At 45.9% G+C, this 17,118-nt stretch overlaps 2 protein-coding genes across 2 annotated transcripts in view; both read left to right on the plus strand.

Annotated features, from left to right (window-relative positions):
- Window positions 1–17,118, plus strand: part of LOC142775200 (sushi, von Willebrand factor type A, EGF and pentraxin domain-containing protein 1-like) — a 258,013-nt gene that overhangs the window by 105,883 nt on the left and 135,012 nt on the right. The window lies entirely within an intron of this gene.
- Window positions 2,764–8,968, plus strand: LOC142776038 (uncharacterized). The gene is made up of 2 exons (XM_075878869.1): window positions 2,764–3,610; window positions 6,628–8,968. The coding sequence occupies exons 1-2, from the start codon at window positions 3,337–3,339 to the stop codon at window positions 6,960–6,962; spliced, it is 609 nt and encodes a 202-aa protein (XP_075734984.1). The 5' UTR covers window positions 2,764–3,336; the 3' UTR covers window positions 6,963–8,968.

Here is a 17,118-nt window from a genome sequence, read left to right on the forward strand (position 1 = left end):
CACGGAAGTCACATACACAATAGCTCGCCTCACGAGAAGTGGTAGAAGAGCCGCTAAAACCCAAGTAGTCCATGTCGCTCGACTGAAGTTGTACACACCAAGGTGAATCGGTTACCTTGCCCGGCGGGCTTCGTCTGCGAGGGGAGGAATGTTACGCATGCCTTGGAAGAAAACGAAGATGGGTGAACATGCTGACTGCCCCAAGAGCTGGAGGAAGAAAGAAGACGACGAGACTGCGATCATCAACCTGTTGGCCGCTCCGGCGCTTCTCTTCGCGACCAAAATAAACGGCCCCTTTCAGCCGTATACGTCCTGGTCCTCCTTGTGCGTAACAATATGTATATCCATGTGTCTGTCTGTCCGGCTGGCCATCTGTCTTTGTGTACGTCTCTCTGTCTGTCTGCCTGTGTGTCTGTCCGTCCGTCTGCCTGTCAGTCCGTCTGTGGGTCCGTGCGTTCGTCCGTTTATCTGTCCGTCCGTCCGTGTGTGCGTCCACCCGTCCATGTGTCCATCCGTACGTGCATGCGTCCATGAGTCTGTCCGTTTGGCTGCCTGTCCTTTTTTTATGTCTGGCGGCAAGCATGAGCCACCAAGGCCCTTCACTCTGTTTCGTCTATGCCCCGCCAGCGAAATGATGAGCACGAGCAGCCGCGCACTCCATGCGCCGCTCTGCTTCGTCCATGCCCCACCAACAATCCACCACGTAAAGCGGCGATCCAGGAGACTGAGAGAGGTGCTCCTTTCTCGCGCAGCAGCCAATCGGAGAGTAGCGTTACAGTGCCATCTAGAATATCCTCACTCAACTGCAGTTTGTGTGTGCTTCTAAAGTGACTGTGTATGCTACCTTTAGGTAGCAGAGTTGCGCATGTCTGTTATCTTGCTCGCTGAGACGTTCAAGTCATGCCAGAAAGCCACCCCTTCCGAATGTAGGAGCCGACGCAGTCCAGCTACAGTCCAGCCACTCCGTGCGTTTTCTCGCTTGCTCATGACGTCGTTGGCACAATTACTTTCGCTTCGAAGGAAAAAAGGAAAACTCGAATAAATAATGGTCACCATAGGACGACATTTTTGTTTTGAATAGCAAAGAAGAAAACCTTGACTTAATTTGTCGAGGATCGTGTACATGATTCGCGACAACTTAAGTTCCGCAAATCGCTCATTCCACGTAGTTTTTCGCTGCTTTACACAATTAAGCAGGTAGCTCGATAAACAATCTCCAGACCTATCCCTCCATGTTTTAGAAATAACGCAAGCAAACGAGAATTTTCGGTATATCTATATGTCGCTGTGGGAGCCGGTCATCGTGGCAACTACGCAGCACTGAGTCATGGCGTTGCCCCGCACAGACACCATTAACACTCACGTTCCCTAAAAACGAACAAAGGACACAATCACGACACCAACGAAAAAGTACTTCCGCACTCAGCGGGATCACCTCGTCGGACTGCTTGGGCGGCGATGGTGGTGGCGCCAGTGGCGTGGTAGTCGCAAGCACTCGCGTGGCCGTAAAGTTGGCTTTTCCTGGATGAATGTTTTTTGCGCACGTATGCGCGCTTGGCGAATGAGAACGCGAGCGGCGAGTTCTATCAGTGGTGTAACTCTGCTACTTAAGGGTAGCATATTGAGTAACTCTATGTACGTCTATGAGACATCGCTACCTATTATACTGTTCGTGGGCTACCGCCTTCTTTTTTGTTTTTCTCGTTTCTTCCGGTTATGCCTGATGCAGGACAACGTTAGACTGAAATGAGTTCCCCCTTAAATACAGAAGATGTAAATAACGCTATGTGCTTTCAGAATGAAACAAACTGTCTTGAGACTGGCATCTTTCGCATGACGTGCTCAAGCGCAAGCTTACCGGCTGAATTTGGTAGGTCATTATCACAGCGCTGATGAAAAACTCCAAACTGACAGTCGTCCCAGCTGTTTGCTTATATCCAATATGTTTCTCTCCAAGTTGTACATCACTGAGCATAAGTTTTACGTCATACAGGTGCGGAAATTGAAGTTTTTTTTTTTATTCTGGCCTTTAGAACAGGAGTACTCAGCGTCCTAACTTATCACGTGGATGACAACAGCCAAGTGATATCATAAGGGTGGTGGGTAAAATATTTGTATACGCTTGGTACACATCTTGTGGACAAACTGAGTAGCTTAACATTGGTGTATGTTTTGTGCATCCCTGACGTGAAGCTTCGCACTGCCAGGCGTAACCATTATTAGGTCATCAAATGGTTTGACCATTGAGCTCTTTTAAGACTTGCCATGTTTATGATGTGTTAATCAAAAGACTTATGATTTGGTTGGGTTGCCACTAATTTCAGGGAAATAGCAAGTCACATTAGGTATATATTCACACTGTGCAAAGAAGCTTTGTAGCTAGGCCGCAACCACAAGTGCAGTTGGAAGTCCTGTCACACTGGACATCTAAAAAAAAGCTGAAAGTGGTTTTTTTACAGGCACCGACCCCTTGATGGCCAACATCGGTCCTAGAAAAAGGAAATATATTGAGGGGCACTCTCAGGCACATCTCAGTGCTCCAAGCTGTCATCAATATATTCAGATAAAAAAGTGGGCACCCTCGGTCGTAAATGAACCACCGGCACAGCGGGTTGACCTACACTGCATGCAGGTGTTTCAAAGGCTGATGCAATGCATCAGACTGCAAGGTCCCAGCACGTTCAGAAAGTACCGCAGTTCCAAATAAGTAAAGACAGCACAATTGCGAGTTTATGTATCATACCACGACGACTTTCACCCTTGGCCCCCTAAAGAAGAAACATATATTTTTTAAATGTTCCTGGTTATTGTAAATGACGCCACAAATTGCATGGCTTACGCAACGTAAGTACCTCTGGTGTCGATGTTTGACAACGATGTAACTTTTTTTAGAAGTATATGATGCCCAACAATATTGTTCTTGTTGCCGATGTCGCCGTGCCGCCTTAGGGGATTTCTATGAAAACAGAAATTGACCATCATGCTGGCAAGCTGCTCGGCCACGTGGCCTCTCGTAAAGCCCACATTTTAGGGATCTCCAGTCAGTCCACTCTCAAAATTTCTCTTACTGCGCATTGTGTCGTCGTCTCGCGAAGCGGTGTCCCGTGATAACGCATGATCGCAACAATAGAAGCCACTGAAAGCGTGTTCAATTACCAAGTGCGCCTGAGTCAGTGGAAAACACGCGATCTTTGGGACGTGTGGAATCCCGTGTAAAGCAGCGCAGATGCACAGCAAAGGGACTAACGGCACCGCTTGCTCTCCCGTGTCTCCCGGTCAGTCTACTGCCCCTTCCCGGGCTCGATCGAGCACGGCCGCGTGCTGCTGGTTGGCAACATGGGAATGTACGACTACCGACCGTACGTCCGGCGCGTGAGCAACAAACGGCAGATCATGTTCGAGTGTCGCCGGGGCTACACCATCCTGCACGGGCCCCCCGGAGCCACCTGCGTGGATGGCCGCTGGAGTCCGTCGGAGCTCCCGCGCTGCGTGCGCGGCTCGCACCCACACGTGCGCCAGATCCGCAGCGCCAGGCGCCGCCGCCGCCGCCTGGCCGCGAGGACGCGACGCGACGCCCACACACGTCGCCGGCGGTGGCGCCGCACGGGGGGTGAGTACTGCCCTGTCGATTCCCACCGCTGACGAGGAGCGCATGCCATGCAAGCTATCCTGATCCAGGGGTAGCCAAGCAAGCACTTTCGAAGAGTCAGAAAAGAGCTTCGCAGGACGAGAGAGGCCTAGTCCGCCTCGGTGGTACAGTGATTACGGTGCTCAGCTGCTGAACTGAAAGTCGAAGGTTTAATTATGGCCGCAGTGGTCGCATTTTGACCGAGGCGAAGTGCTAGATAGCCGTGTACTGTACGATGTCCGTGCACGTTAAAGAACACGAGATGGTCAAAATTTCCGGCGTTATCGCTACACCGTGCCTAAATAATAGCATTGTTTTGGAACGTGTATCTTCAGATATCATTATTAAGATATACATACTTCAGTTGCAAGAAAACATTTTGACTATATTCCGGGCTAGGAAACTACGTTCTCATCTTCAAGGACCACCATTACACACGTTTGTGTTAACTACCAGGTTTCTCAAAAAGCTACGTTACGTAAGTTTACATAAGCATAACTGCTTGATCAAGAAGTCGGTGGTCTAGCAGCACAGTATTCAAGTATAAGAGCTGCAGTTTGTCTACCCCTGTCCTAAATTCTTCATTCTGAATGTGTGTGTGTGTGTGTGTGTGTGTGTGTGTTTTATTAAAAATAATAATGAGCCCTAAATGACTATACATGTGTTTGGTGTAATCGCACATTTGTTCGATACCTGTGCAAGTGAAATGTAATTGAAGCTAAACCCTAACACTGGAAAGCAACATGTGTTCGAATGAGAATAATTGACACTTGTGTCTTCCAAAGACAATCCCTTCACTACTGCGAAGCACATATCTATATGTCCACGAGAACTTCCCCTACGAAAGCACAAGCCAGTGAAAAGTTCAATTGTTTTATGGGGATATCAGGCTCACACTTTTAAGTGATTCAGCCTTTCTACAATATCCTCCGCAAGATGAAGGCAGGGTGGCAACATAACATGAATATTCTTTAGTGTGCACCATCATGACCCACGTTTCAGTATTAAGATAGCTTAAAAACTGTTACATTAACTTTTTTTCTATGAAGACTAGGATATAGAGGGAAAAGCCAATACGACATGAACGCTAATTTTATCAATGAACTCCTTCGCCAAGCTGAGGAACTGCATTATTTTATTGCGAATCATTTTCATCAAAAACACCTGTGACGCCCTGGATGGCGTCTTGCTTTTCCTTGATACGATTCCGGCTTGGACCCGCCTTTCATTCCGGGCCTCAATTTTTAGGAGCCCATTTCAATATTTCACTTTGGCTAATTGCCGATTGCGGGTGTAATCAGAGTTAAAAATCGAATGCCGTAGTACAGAAAACAGGTCTAGTTGGTAATTCATAGTGAAATATCGCGAAAAGAAATTCACGTAGAGACAGCGCGGGCGCACGTGTGGTCTTCTTGCTGCATCTACGTGGTTTTCTTTTTGCACTATTTTGCAATCGAATGCCATTTAGCGGCCCTCTCCCGGGTGAGAGATTCCGGAAACGAAATGGCAAACATAGATGTAATCGTTTAAAACAGATGCGGGAAACGAGGTTCTTGTCGTGGTCCCGCGGCATCACTTTGCGGATAGCACATGCGCCTCCCAATTGTAACAATTGAGTTTCACAAGGCACCAAAAACAGAGAAGTCATTACGAGCCCATTATAGTGTCGGAAAAACTTTCTTGCAATCATTCTTTGCAATCATTCTTTGCAAACCAGGCAGCTATACTATTGAGAAATAAAATCTAAATATTTGTCCAACGGAACAAGCGAAACTATATGTATACATGAAAGCCCTGTGAATGGGTGTCCCGTTGCGTATAAGCCCTACGAGCTCCTAACTAAGAATGGCGCTTTTTTTTCATATTCAGTTATTGAAGATTTACGTAATTCCTAGTATATTTAGAAGGCGAGACATTTTAATTTAGGCAATATACCACAGCTTGTGTTCACAGCACTACTATATTCAGACCCGATGTAGCCATTCTGTTACGCAAGTAACAAAAGCTCGGCATAAGGACTACAGCGCGGCTGCTTAGAAATAAAACACTCCGTTTTGCGTAATGTGAGCAGTTTATATTTGGGCTATAGTTAGTGTGTAATTAGTTCGCATTAAGTAGTGCGATATGGACAAGGACAACAAAAAGAAGCGAATAACATTTATGGTGCTAAGTCACAGTACTTTACTGTGCACACTGAATACTATAAAGTACATGGCAAGCCAGTACAGGCACGGCAAAATAACGCCATGTGAGTGTCATTTGCTTCCTTATGTTGCCCCCGTCCGCAATGCTACGTTTCCTTAGAGCTCAGAAAAAAAAATTAATTATTCGTGTGAATCTAGCTGCCTTCAATGCCTCAGCTGCCTTAACAACAGTGACGAAAACAGCGTTGTTCTATCTTCAGACAGAAATGGTAGGATTGCGATATACCATGCAATTTGTGTGCATCTTTTTAAACTAATGGAATGAAAAAAAGGTCAGGAGCATGAGCGATAATCACTCACGAGAAATGAACCATTCCCAGAATGCTAAACGGGTCTGGTGCTACAATTACTTCATTTATGGCACGACGTTTGCGTGGTAGCTGACCTGGCACAAAACGGTTGTATCTTATATTTCTTGAGAGATATACGGTATGCCAATTCGTGTGACGTGACAGTCATTGCACTGCGGCTGCGGAGTGAGGGGTCCTCCTAGATCTCGCATAGTTCCAGATCTCGCGGCTCTTCTAATGCTCTATATAGAAGTCGACGGGAGCAGAAGAGTCACGATGCCTAATTTTTTGAATGAGCCTTTTTTTGTTATTGTTTCGTCAAGCTGCCCAGCTGTGTCCTGTATGTGAGCAATGAAGCCGACGTCCTCAAAAAATAACTTATAAAATGCCCAACGTTGAAATTTAATGTCGCGAAAGGTACGAATGACCACTGCATAAAGGAAACTTTTAGTTGTCCTTTTCTCACTGCCTTTGGTACGTTCCCTCCCTTCTGTATCATCCTCAGGTCCGTGCAGGCTGGCGCCAAACGTGGGCCCAGGCCAACGGGGCCGCAGCGATGATGGGAAGACGCACAGTGCCAATCCAGTGGGCGGCCGTCGCGGCAGGGAGCTCTGCGGCGCGGGCAACGCCACAGCCAGGTGCGTGCAGGCCGGATGGCAGCCCTCCCGGGAGGAGAGACGTCTCTGCCGCCCACGGCCTCGCCGCCGCCGCGCCCGTAGGTATACACTCGGGGGCAACCTTTGTGGCGCTGCAGTGGTCTGGAACACCGCTTGGCCGTCTCCCTTGCTAAACATGCGCCCCACGCTGCGTTATTGCATCGACCTGTTTTCGTGGATCTAGATTGGGCGGAATCGAACGCGGTGCAAATACGACATGACACCCGTTGCTTCGAAACTGGGCGGCACGTCTGTAAGCTGCCATCCAATGCATATTGGTTAAAGTGCCTTCGTGATGAAAATTTCGATATTGAACAGCCATGAGTTAAACGCTGTGTTCCAATAAAGTGCGATTGGTGGCTACAAAAAAAAAGACGAGTTTAATCGCGTTAGCGAGTTCCGTGTTCCATTAGAGTAATGAAGATGTTCGAGGCGCACCTCTAGCTAGCAAACAAAAGTATGTGTGTGGTCTTTGTTTTCTTTATGTGCACTTTTCTGAAAGTGGGAGAGCCTAAATAGAGCACCAGCGTACAGCTTCACTTGACGATAATAAACGTACGAGCCTTCTCCCATCCGCACACACAAAAAAAATTTGTTAATTTTCTTCTCAAGAAACAAAAGCGCAAGTGATGGACTGCCTTGCGCTACCTGGTCGTTATGCTAGCAATGCATGGGCGATGCCCTCCCGTGGAGTAATGCCACGTGCGCACTCCAGAGCATTTTCTATTTTTTGATTACCGTTAGTGCCTCTTCATCAATACTTCTATTCATAATACATGACTTCAGCCACCTAAACCTTTCGCGCCGCTTTCAGTCATAACACAGGTGTATCACATGTCAACTCGATACTGAATCACGTGCCTTATTGCAACACTTTTCGCACCTGAAAGATGACAGGCTCTAAATTGGCGGTTTTTTAGATCGGCTCGCTGGGTTCTAGACCACTGCACTGTGGCGGTGAAGTGGAAGTTACAAATGTGAGATCGCGCGTTTTGCGTGGCCTTCCTTTACGTATACTGAGCAGTGATGGTTGCAGAGTGGATTGGTCGTGCAGCCGTAACCTTTGCTTCAAAGCCACACAAGGTTGTCCCTGGATATAGACGCGTCCTGCAGTCGAAGCTGTTCGCACGGCTCAATTCCCGCATACGTCTAAATCAAACTAACAATCAGGGCGGATACTACGATCGCCAAAACTATATTATGCACACAGTTCGTGTATAAAATTTACCTAATTTCGTTTCATATTTTTTTTCGGAAAACCACGTCCTCAACGACTGCTAATTTAAATCTTCTTTTTCTTTTTTTGAATCGTGGCCGTATCGTGAGCAGTAATGGCTGCATTAGTTTAAGCTTTCGTAAAACAGACGGTTAAAAAGCACCTGCGCAGGCCTGGTTCGCCTTAGTTTTCTGCGCTTAGTTTAATGTGTGAGACGATGGCTGTATCTCCCAAGTTACACGTAATACAAGCCGGTCGGACACTCACAAGCTGTGCGCACTAAAGCACTCTTTAGCTAATTAACTGTACGCCTTGCCAGGTACTGAGGTATACGCACACAGTGTCCGATGACTAACGAAGCCACAATAAAACCATGCATTGCTTGCTTTTTACACGGAGCGCACGTGCTTTAGTAGTTTGTGAAAGGTACGCAGTTAGCAGGCTCATTAATGTGATTTTACTGTTGAACCATAACGAAAGTTAATAATGTTTCCCGATGAAGGCCACTGAGTGTATGCAAGGGCGCACATGTACTTTTTTTAATTCGTCGGGGTCTGCATGAGCCTGCTTTCGCAAGTCCATTGAGCTCCTAGACGCTCGGGTACTGTAAGAAAATTAACAGTTCTTATTATTCATTCCTGTAACCGTTTAATGAAACTTTGTATTTCATTGTTATTTTGAGAAACCGCTTTGCACCACATCAAGCAGACACTGCTCAGACTGTGGGCCCGCTTTCTTCTTCTTTTTCTTTTTTTATTAGCGGGCTCGACCAAGAGCTACATGATCGAATGACTGATAAAGTAATCAACGGTATATTTTCAAAGTGATGCGTAGTAGTAGGGATCAAAAGCGCTTAGTAGAGCTAATATAAAAGCCCGACCTTGAATAGGAGATCTGTATTTCCAGTGATAGCATGGCGAGAGCTGTTTCATGCGTGTATAAATGGCATGCCGCTATATAGGAAACACAGTCCTCGTTTCTACCCCGATGAACGCTTAAGCACCCACAATGCCGCACAAAGGTGGCATTGTGGGTGCTTCATTATATCACTCAAATCAGACGTTTAGAGGTCGTGAAACAGCCTCGGACAAACAAGCAGTTTTTTTTTTAAACACGAAAGTGTTTTATGCCAAGATTCAACAAGACTTTGATGACATATTTCCGTCACAGAAATGACGTTGAAAGAATGCGCATGATAAGAAGACAGAGAAAAAAGTGTTCCGTCAACAGGATTTGAAACCATGACTTCTGAATCGACAATTGATGTCAGGCACGCTATCAACTTCGCCATGGACACATAATATGCACGCTGTAAAAAATACGCCTCCTAAATCTGCCACCGACTTTTCGCAGCGTTCTTGATAAAGTTCAGTAGTGCATCATGACCGTGGCGTCTGGGATTAGTTCTGTCAACGGGTCGTTTCTAAGTGTCCGTCACATATGGCGTGTTTCCAATAGCAGAAGTGAAATTTAGTCGACGTCTTAACACACATTCTGGTGGCAACATTACAACGAGTGTCAGCGTCTCACATAGCATCCCCCCATACAAAACATAGCTCTGCAACCTCTGAAACGCGCCTTTTTAGCCTAGCTCCACGTTACCAATTTAAGCTCGCCCCGCGAATAATTGTGGCCGGCCAAAGGGAAGACAGGACGCGCGTTGCGTTTCCCTCTGGCCGGACAGCGGTGTTCAATAACTCTATTATGCCGTGAGTAGGGGACCTTAGCCCAAGTTAGGCGTTCATTCAGCCATGCGGTTCTGTCTGTCGCATAACTTTCTGTGGTCCACTCTCACCGTTAACTACTATAGCTACCACAAGCATCTATGACATCATCATCAGCAGCAGCAGCCTGACTACGCCCACTGCCAGACAAAGGCCTCTCCTATGTCCCGCCAGTCAACTCAGTCCTGTGCTTGCTGCTGTCACTCTATACCTGCAAACTTCCTAATCTCATCTGCTCACCTAACTATCTGTCTCCCCCTCACCCGCGTGCCTTCTCTGGGAATCCAGTCAGTTACCCTTAATGACCAGCGGTTGTCCTGTCTACGCGCTACATGCCCGGCTCATGTCCATTAATTCTTCTTGATTTAACTATAATATCCTGAACCCCGGTTTGTTCCCTGACCCACTCTGCTCTTTTCTTGGGTCTTATGATTACGCCTGTCATTTTTCTTTCCATCGCTCAAAGCTGGAGGTGAAGCGGCTGGTGAGGATCAGGTAACATCAGATCTGATGAAAGACAAAGAACAGATTGTGTTATAAAAGCTGATCACCCTGTTTACGAAGTGTCTCGTGAAGGGGAGGGTACCAGAACCTTGAAAAAATGCTAACTATGACCTCAAGAGTTTGTTTGTTCATTAATCATGGACGTCAGTCATCACGATGCATATGTATGATTAAGCTTCAACGTGCATGCATTTACCTTAAACGATGCCGTAGCTGTCAAACACCAAAAAGGGTCAAACACCAATGAACATTGTGTAAGCACCTCTTATTTCAACGTACATTAAATTATTTCAGTAAGAACACGTTTTACTTACGTGTTTTAGACATTCCTATAACAAAGGAATATACGCTTTTTTAGTTTTGTCATGATTTCAATCTCTATGTGGCTGCAGTTTTTTTACACGTAGGGAAATAAGTGTGGGAAATCATCGTAGTTGAAGAACATTTTATTTCTACGAAGAATTCGGAGACAGTCCAGCAGGTGTTTGGGGTGGGCAAACATGTCCGGCACATCATTAGAGCGCTTCAGTATATTGAGTTACCACATTGAAGTGAACAATCCCCAAATACGGTTCACAGTGCAGCTATCATACGCGTAGTTAACGTAGGACTGGGGCAGTAACTGTACACGGTCAAGCATTGCCACCTCCTGAAGCAATCATAGTAGGGTACCACACATTATAATTGCAAAACTATAGGGACGTAGAAGTGCTTGCGAAATTATTACATTGTTATGCTTCCGAACATTGTTACATACCATATTATCAAGCAGTGAAACAAAAAAAACTCTTTCTGAAGTGTGTCGAAGCTCAAGTAACGGACCTCCTTGCGCTATCTGGTCGTTAGGCTAGCAATTAATGCGCGATGCTATATAGCGTGAGTCGTGGAGCATAATCCTAATGACTATAAACGTCGTAAGTTGAATGCCTTGCACCTGGAAAGTAAGTTAATGTTAGAACCAATGTAGCATCATACATTGACATTTGAGCAAAGCCTTTGTTGTTGTCCTTCACCCCGTCCTTTTTTTTTTTATCTAAACCTGTCGGGTCATCATTTCTTAACCCTTATGGACCGTCGCGCGGTAAATCCTCTAGCACTGAGGTAACTAGAACGGATAGGGGTCTAACTCTTGAGTGAACGCTAGATGGGTGCCCCAGCTTTCCTTCCTCAGCCTCACTATGTTCAATCATTATTCATTGTTCTTGCTTTTAGAGCCTGAGATGTTGGTTCGCAAAGAAGTCCGTATTGCTCCGACGTCAGCCGGATGTCACTGCTTTTTCTCAGGCTTCCCTTTTCATTTTCTTGTGCTTCCCTCTACCTTATTGGTAGATTTTCTTGAGGAGGCAGAGCTTTTCGCGGTGATCCAGGACAATGGCAATCGGCAGAACGAAAGCCTCCAAGATGAAGAGGCACAAGGAGGCCATATCGAAATGTTGAACGACGTTTACCCTATAGGAAAATGTAGTGCGCGTTGTGGAACGTATTCTTAAAAGAAAAAGCAGATTCAGTGCTTCGAATAGGTTTTCCTTCAAAACCGGAACGTAACACTGATCACATAAAAACGTACAACTAATTGACATTCACTTTTCACATTCAATAGGCTTTGACCTTCTGGCGCGTGAAGGTGATGTAACTGATTTCAGCGTTGTTTCCGACTTTAATTTAAATTTTACACTTCGTGCAAAGCAGATGAAACGTGAACAACGCTCTCTTGGAACAAATAGTGCTATACGAAGAAAATTCGAGCGTGCAGTTGCATTTAGATGAATGCATACACGGCTTGACTTCGCGTAAAAAAAGTTTTGACACTATGTAATGGCAATATAGTTACTAAATAATAGCGTAGCTGAGTTATAACATGCTATCGCTTTCATAGCAGCGGCCAGCATTACAATGATATAGTACGCTCCATCCAGTCAGCACCATTGACTTGCGCGCATCACTTCGATTTGGTAGCGCTCCGGATGTCCACTGTGATGACTGGACGTTGCGCAATATACCGTTGCTAATGCTTGCCGCTGTTCGGGTTTCACTTAACGCCGATTGTACGTTCTTGTTTGCTCATGGCGCTTAGTTTAATTGTGCAAGACTGTACGTGTCCCACAGAGAATACGTTATTCTAACTTACACTATATATATTTCCAATGTGAGCCCAAGGTGCGTTATACGTATATGTGTATAACCGGGAGCACGCTGCAAATATTGATAGTTCTCTGCCATTCTCGTCTTCTCTCGTGCGCATGGGCAAAATTATGGCGACCCCACTGGATGGCCCTTCTCTGGCTGCTTTTCTATTCATCGCGAAGGGCCCAGTTCCGCGGTCGGAATTAATCGGCTGTTTAGTGCGAGCGAAAAAAAAAAAGTACTGTCGCACGGCGTGTTTTGGCACTCCTCCCTGCCTGGGATTGACAGCAGTGTCATAAATCCCCTCGACACCCCGTGGAAAAAGAATGAAAAACTTTGCTCTTTCTAAAAGCCCTTATTAGCATTTAAGCACTAGAGGCATTCATGGTGATATAGCTATAGATATCGAGATAAAAAAAAATTAAGCCGTGGAGGCGCAAAAAATTCATCCTCAAAATGATCAGGCTTTGTTCGGACGCTGTATAATTGGGCACAAATAAATAACGGTCATTCTTCGCCCCTACCGCGCACGTTTTTGTGCTCGGTTTCTGTCAACGTTTGTGCGTGTCTTCCGCGTTATTACGTCAATGATCACTTGTCTTTGTGGACGGACGTAAAATTAATGTCTCCGCCACTAATTAACGGAGATTTCACCCACGAGTGATCGCGTCGCCTACATTTAGGGCCACTTACTCTATTCTACCTATTCGCTTTTCCTGTTAGTTTGGCTGGCAGCGAGTGATGTATAGCGCGCTGCACTTGGCGCGCTGTTTGTCGGCGTATTTGACGAAGAGCCTTAAGCTGGTACGTGTCAGACGTTTTACGGAGGTTCACGAGCCGAAAAAGCGGGCGGCAGTTCACGACGTCGATGATGATGAAATTAACTTCGTCGTTTTCATTGATTCTCGGCTGAATAATTTCCTACTACACGCTGTTGTTTTTTTACGCCGTGTAATATCGTCAAGCTTCTGCGAAATAATTATGTGAGAGAAATTTCATTTTGCTGACAAGTATAATGGTTTTTGTGCAGTGATATCTGAGATCACTAAACCATTCAAAGCATGAAACATGGTTTTTAATGTACGGCGTTCACTGCTAGTGATTCATTCTCCCGTGTTATTCAGCGGAGCGTGCGGTAACTGCGGCTGCAATAGTATTAAATAAACAAAAGCGGGAAAATTTCAAGCGCAAAGTGGTACATGCTCCTGCATATAAGAAAAAAATTCCACCTCGTTGTCGCGTATTCAGATTTAATTAGATTATATGATGCATGGGTACGGCTTTCCGCGTGGTAGCAGTTGTCAAGGTATGATCTAGGGCTTCAGCTGCTCATTACAGCTCTTTCGCTTCCATTCGTGTTGCATTTTACGCGCAGCCGCTTTCGTGATTATTGGCGCGGAAAAGAAAAACGAGGAATAAAGCTCAGCAAGAAAGGCTGATGTCCTTTCCTTTCTCGCGCGTTTTCAGCTCTCGCAGTGTCTCCATGGGGAAAAATCGTCGCACAGGCGGACGCGCTTGAGATATTCCCTGATATCTTCGGATGAGTGGAAAACAACAAGTCGTGCAAATGTCATGAGTATCTTCGTGATTGCTTCCAATTACCCCGAATGTCCTTGCTAGGTAATTACTATACGTATGCAGCTTTGCTAGCTGACGATATTCTCTGAAGCGGGGTGAGTTATGCGTGAACATTTTATTCCTAATTAGGTTCAAACGAACGATCAGACAGCGGAATGAGTGTGACATGCGAAAAGCAAAGTAATAGAAATAAATCTACTTGTGTATCACACGCGCCGCGACATCATTTCCTGAGTGCACAGTGACTGTGAAAAAATTCTTGCACGTTGGGAGAAGACAACAACTTCTTTGTTTTTTTAGCATAACATTTGCTCTGTACTCGCACGTGAGCAGTCGAAATTACAACTTCTTGTTGTTTTTCGATGATGTCATAACGCATGTAAATTTCTGGCCAACTGCGTATACATAACGTATGAGACACCTTCCGGTTAACTGTAAAGTTACGGTGTTTCCTGTGTTATATTATAAATTAGGAGGTCACAACCTGACGCACATTCTTTCATACTCTCTTCGCAGCATCTGCTTATGAGGAGTTTCTATTTGCGTGCGTGGGTGCAGTGTGTGAGAAACTTATGCAGTTAAAGTGTTACGTACCAAACTCTTACGTTGCCGAAGTTACATTGTGTCATTTCAACCAGTCTCTCCAACCATATGGCCCACTCAAGTAAATTTTACCCAGCGGCGTCAAAGGAAACGGACACGCCAATAATGCTACTCGGGTAGCTCTTGACGGCAAACTTGAGGATGCCATACCACTTTCAAGGTCTGACTCGGCCAGCAGCCTTCGTGGTGACTTGCACAGGAGATAATGCTCTCTTTTTGGTGCCCACCAAGCAGCCAGATCAACCGAACCACTCATCAACACCGCCTGCGCTCTTTGATGTATCCCTGTATGCAAAATGGACTTCACCGAAAAGAGCCCACACTGCTTTGTCAGTTATGGTGAGGTGTGGCATTTGCGAAATCATATTCCTTCCACATTGGGGTGGCCGACAATGCTCTCTGCTATTTCCGTGATTATGAGGAAACGCTACACCACATACTGTGTGACTGTCCGGTCAAAAATGTGCAGAGACAATCACTGGCGTCCATTATAGCGCGCCTTGACAATAGACAAATGTCTGTTGAATCTGTTCTAGCATGTCGTCGACAAAGGACTATGCAGCTGAAGGTCACTAAAGCACTGCTGAAGTTTTTGAGGAAGACGGACATGGTGAAGCAGCTGTGAGAGTGATGTCGCGTTCTACGCCAGATTATTGGATTCTTACTGACTAGGTGCTCGTGCACGTGCTGTGTGGTGGGGTAGCTTTCTGTTCCTTTCCTCTCATTCATTAAATGTTCCCTTTCCGACGTGTAGGGTAGCAAACTGGTTATCCTGAACTGTTTGACCACCCTACCCTTCCTGCTCTTCCATTCTCTTCTCTTCTTGACGCAAGCATAGAGAGAGAGAGAGAGAGAGATACGGACCATGCGCCACGCTATACCTAGATAGCAGGCCCTTGCCCTCGGCTTTGTCATGTCATGCTTCTTGTACCCACAATTCAGGTGTGCTGAAAGCTGTGACGTTAAACTTTCGGTTTCTCAAGCATGGCGTAATCAAGCAGATTGCATAGACCTGCATGCTGGCTAACAGACGATAGCTTAGTGCAGTGAGACATTCGACTGTTAAGCGTGGGGTCATAAGTTTGAAAATCGCGACCGCCAAGTTAATTTTCTCGTGTTTATTGTTGTTTTACATTCATTTTAATCTTAACAATTACCGACACGCAGTTTTGACGAAAGCGAGAGCTTGCACGAACAATGAGTGCGCGCATAGCCCAGGCATCAGGGCAAGTCGCGATCGCGGGACTTGCCTGAAGAGAGCGGTGGATGGAAATGTGTAGTTTCTTTTTGTTTTTGTTTTCGCTCAGTGAGCAGTGAGATGTTTTCTCATAAAAACACTGTTGGAAAGCACCTTCGTTAATGAAGCAACAAAGGTTTTAGGATTATGGCAAACAGTAACAACACGGAGCGCTTTATTTCTGTAAAGTTCATACTACCACCTGTTAAGAGCGAATCGAGGGCATGCTCGCGTGCTGAAGAACACTTAACAAAACTCGAAATACGTACGCGCAAGAGCTGGTGAAGAAGCCGTTCAGTTCAACGGCTGCTAAAACTCTGAATTGACGTAAAAGGTTCAATAACATTCGAACGGGGGAGCGAATGCTTTGTATACGGTCTCCCTACGCGGATAATGAGAGCGGCCGATTACTTCCCATTAAGCCTCGGGGGGAGAATCCGGAATGCGTGCGCACATCGCAGCGTGTGGTGCGCAGCGCGCCTTCAACGGCGTGTTGACGGCAGCTGCACGTGGCTCGTGAGAGCTTGCACTGTGGTCGCGGCTTGATGAAAAGTACTCTCCATGCGACCAAGTGGTGCAGGACGTGGCCGAGGCACGTCCACCGCATCAACGTTGCGCTTAAACGGACGCTTTCATCATCATCATCATCACCATCATCATCATCATCATCATCATCAGCCTGACTACGTCCACTGCAGGACAAAGGCCTCTCCCATGTTCCGCCAGTTAACTCGGTCCTGTATTTGCTGCTGCCAATTTATACCCGCAAATTTCTTAATCTCATCTGCCCAACTAACCTTCCGTCTCCCCGTAACCCGCTTGCCTTCTCTGGGAATACAATTAGTTACTCTTAATGACCAGCGGTTATCCTGTCTACGTGCTACATGCGCGGCCCATGTCCATTTCCTCTTCTTGATTTCAGCTATGATATCCTTAACCCCCATTTATTTCCTAATACACTCTGCTCTCTTCTTGTCTCTTAAGGTTACACCTGCCATTTTCCTTTCCATCGCTCACTGCGTCGTCCTCAACTTAAGCTGAACCCTCTTTGTAAGTCTCCAGGTTTCTGCTCCATAGCTAAGTACCGGCAAGATGCAGCTGTTATATACCTTCCTCTTGAGAGATAGTGGCAATCTACCTGTCATAATTTGAGAGTGCTTGCGAAATTTCCTCCACCCCATTCTTATTCTTCCAGTTAATTCAATCTCGTGGTTTGGCTCCATGGTTATTACCTGCCCTAAGTAAACATAGTCTTTTACAACTTGAAGTGCACTATTACCTATCTCGAAGCGCTGCTCTTTTCCGAGGTTGTTGTACATTACTTTCGTTTTCTGCAGATTATTTTAAGATCCAC

Source organism: Rhipicephalus microplus, chromosome X, assembly GCF_043290135.1.
Source record: "Rhipicephalus microplus isolate Deutch F79 chromosome X, USDA_Rmic, whole genome shotgun sequence".
Classification (NCBI taxonomy): Eukaryota; Metazoa; Arthropoda; class Arachnida; order Ixodida; family Ixodidae; genus Rhipicephalus; species Rhipicephalus microplus.

What these genes read in the sequence shown, in the direction of transcription:
- LOC142776038 (XM_075878869.1), top strand. Translation starts at nt 3,337, where the DNA reads ATGGGAATGTACGACTACCGACCGTACGTCCGGCGCGTGAGCAACAAA. An exon ending in GCGGTGGCGCCGCACGGGGG is followed by an intron (nt 3,611 to 6,627) that starts GTGAGTACTGCC and finishes TATCATCCTCAG; the next exon opens with GTCCGTGCAGGCTGGCGCCA.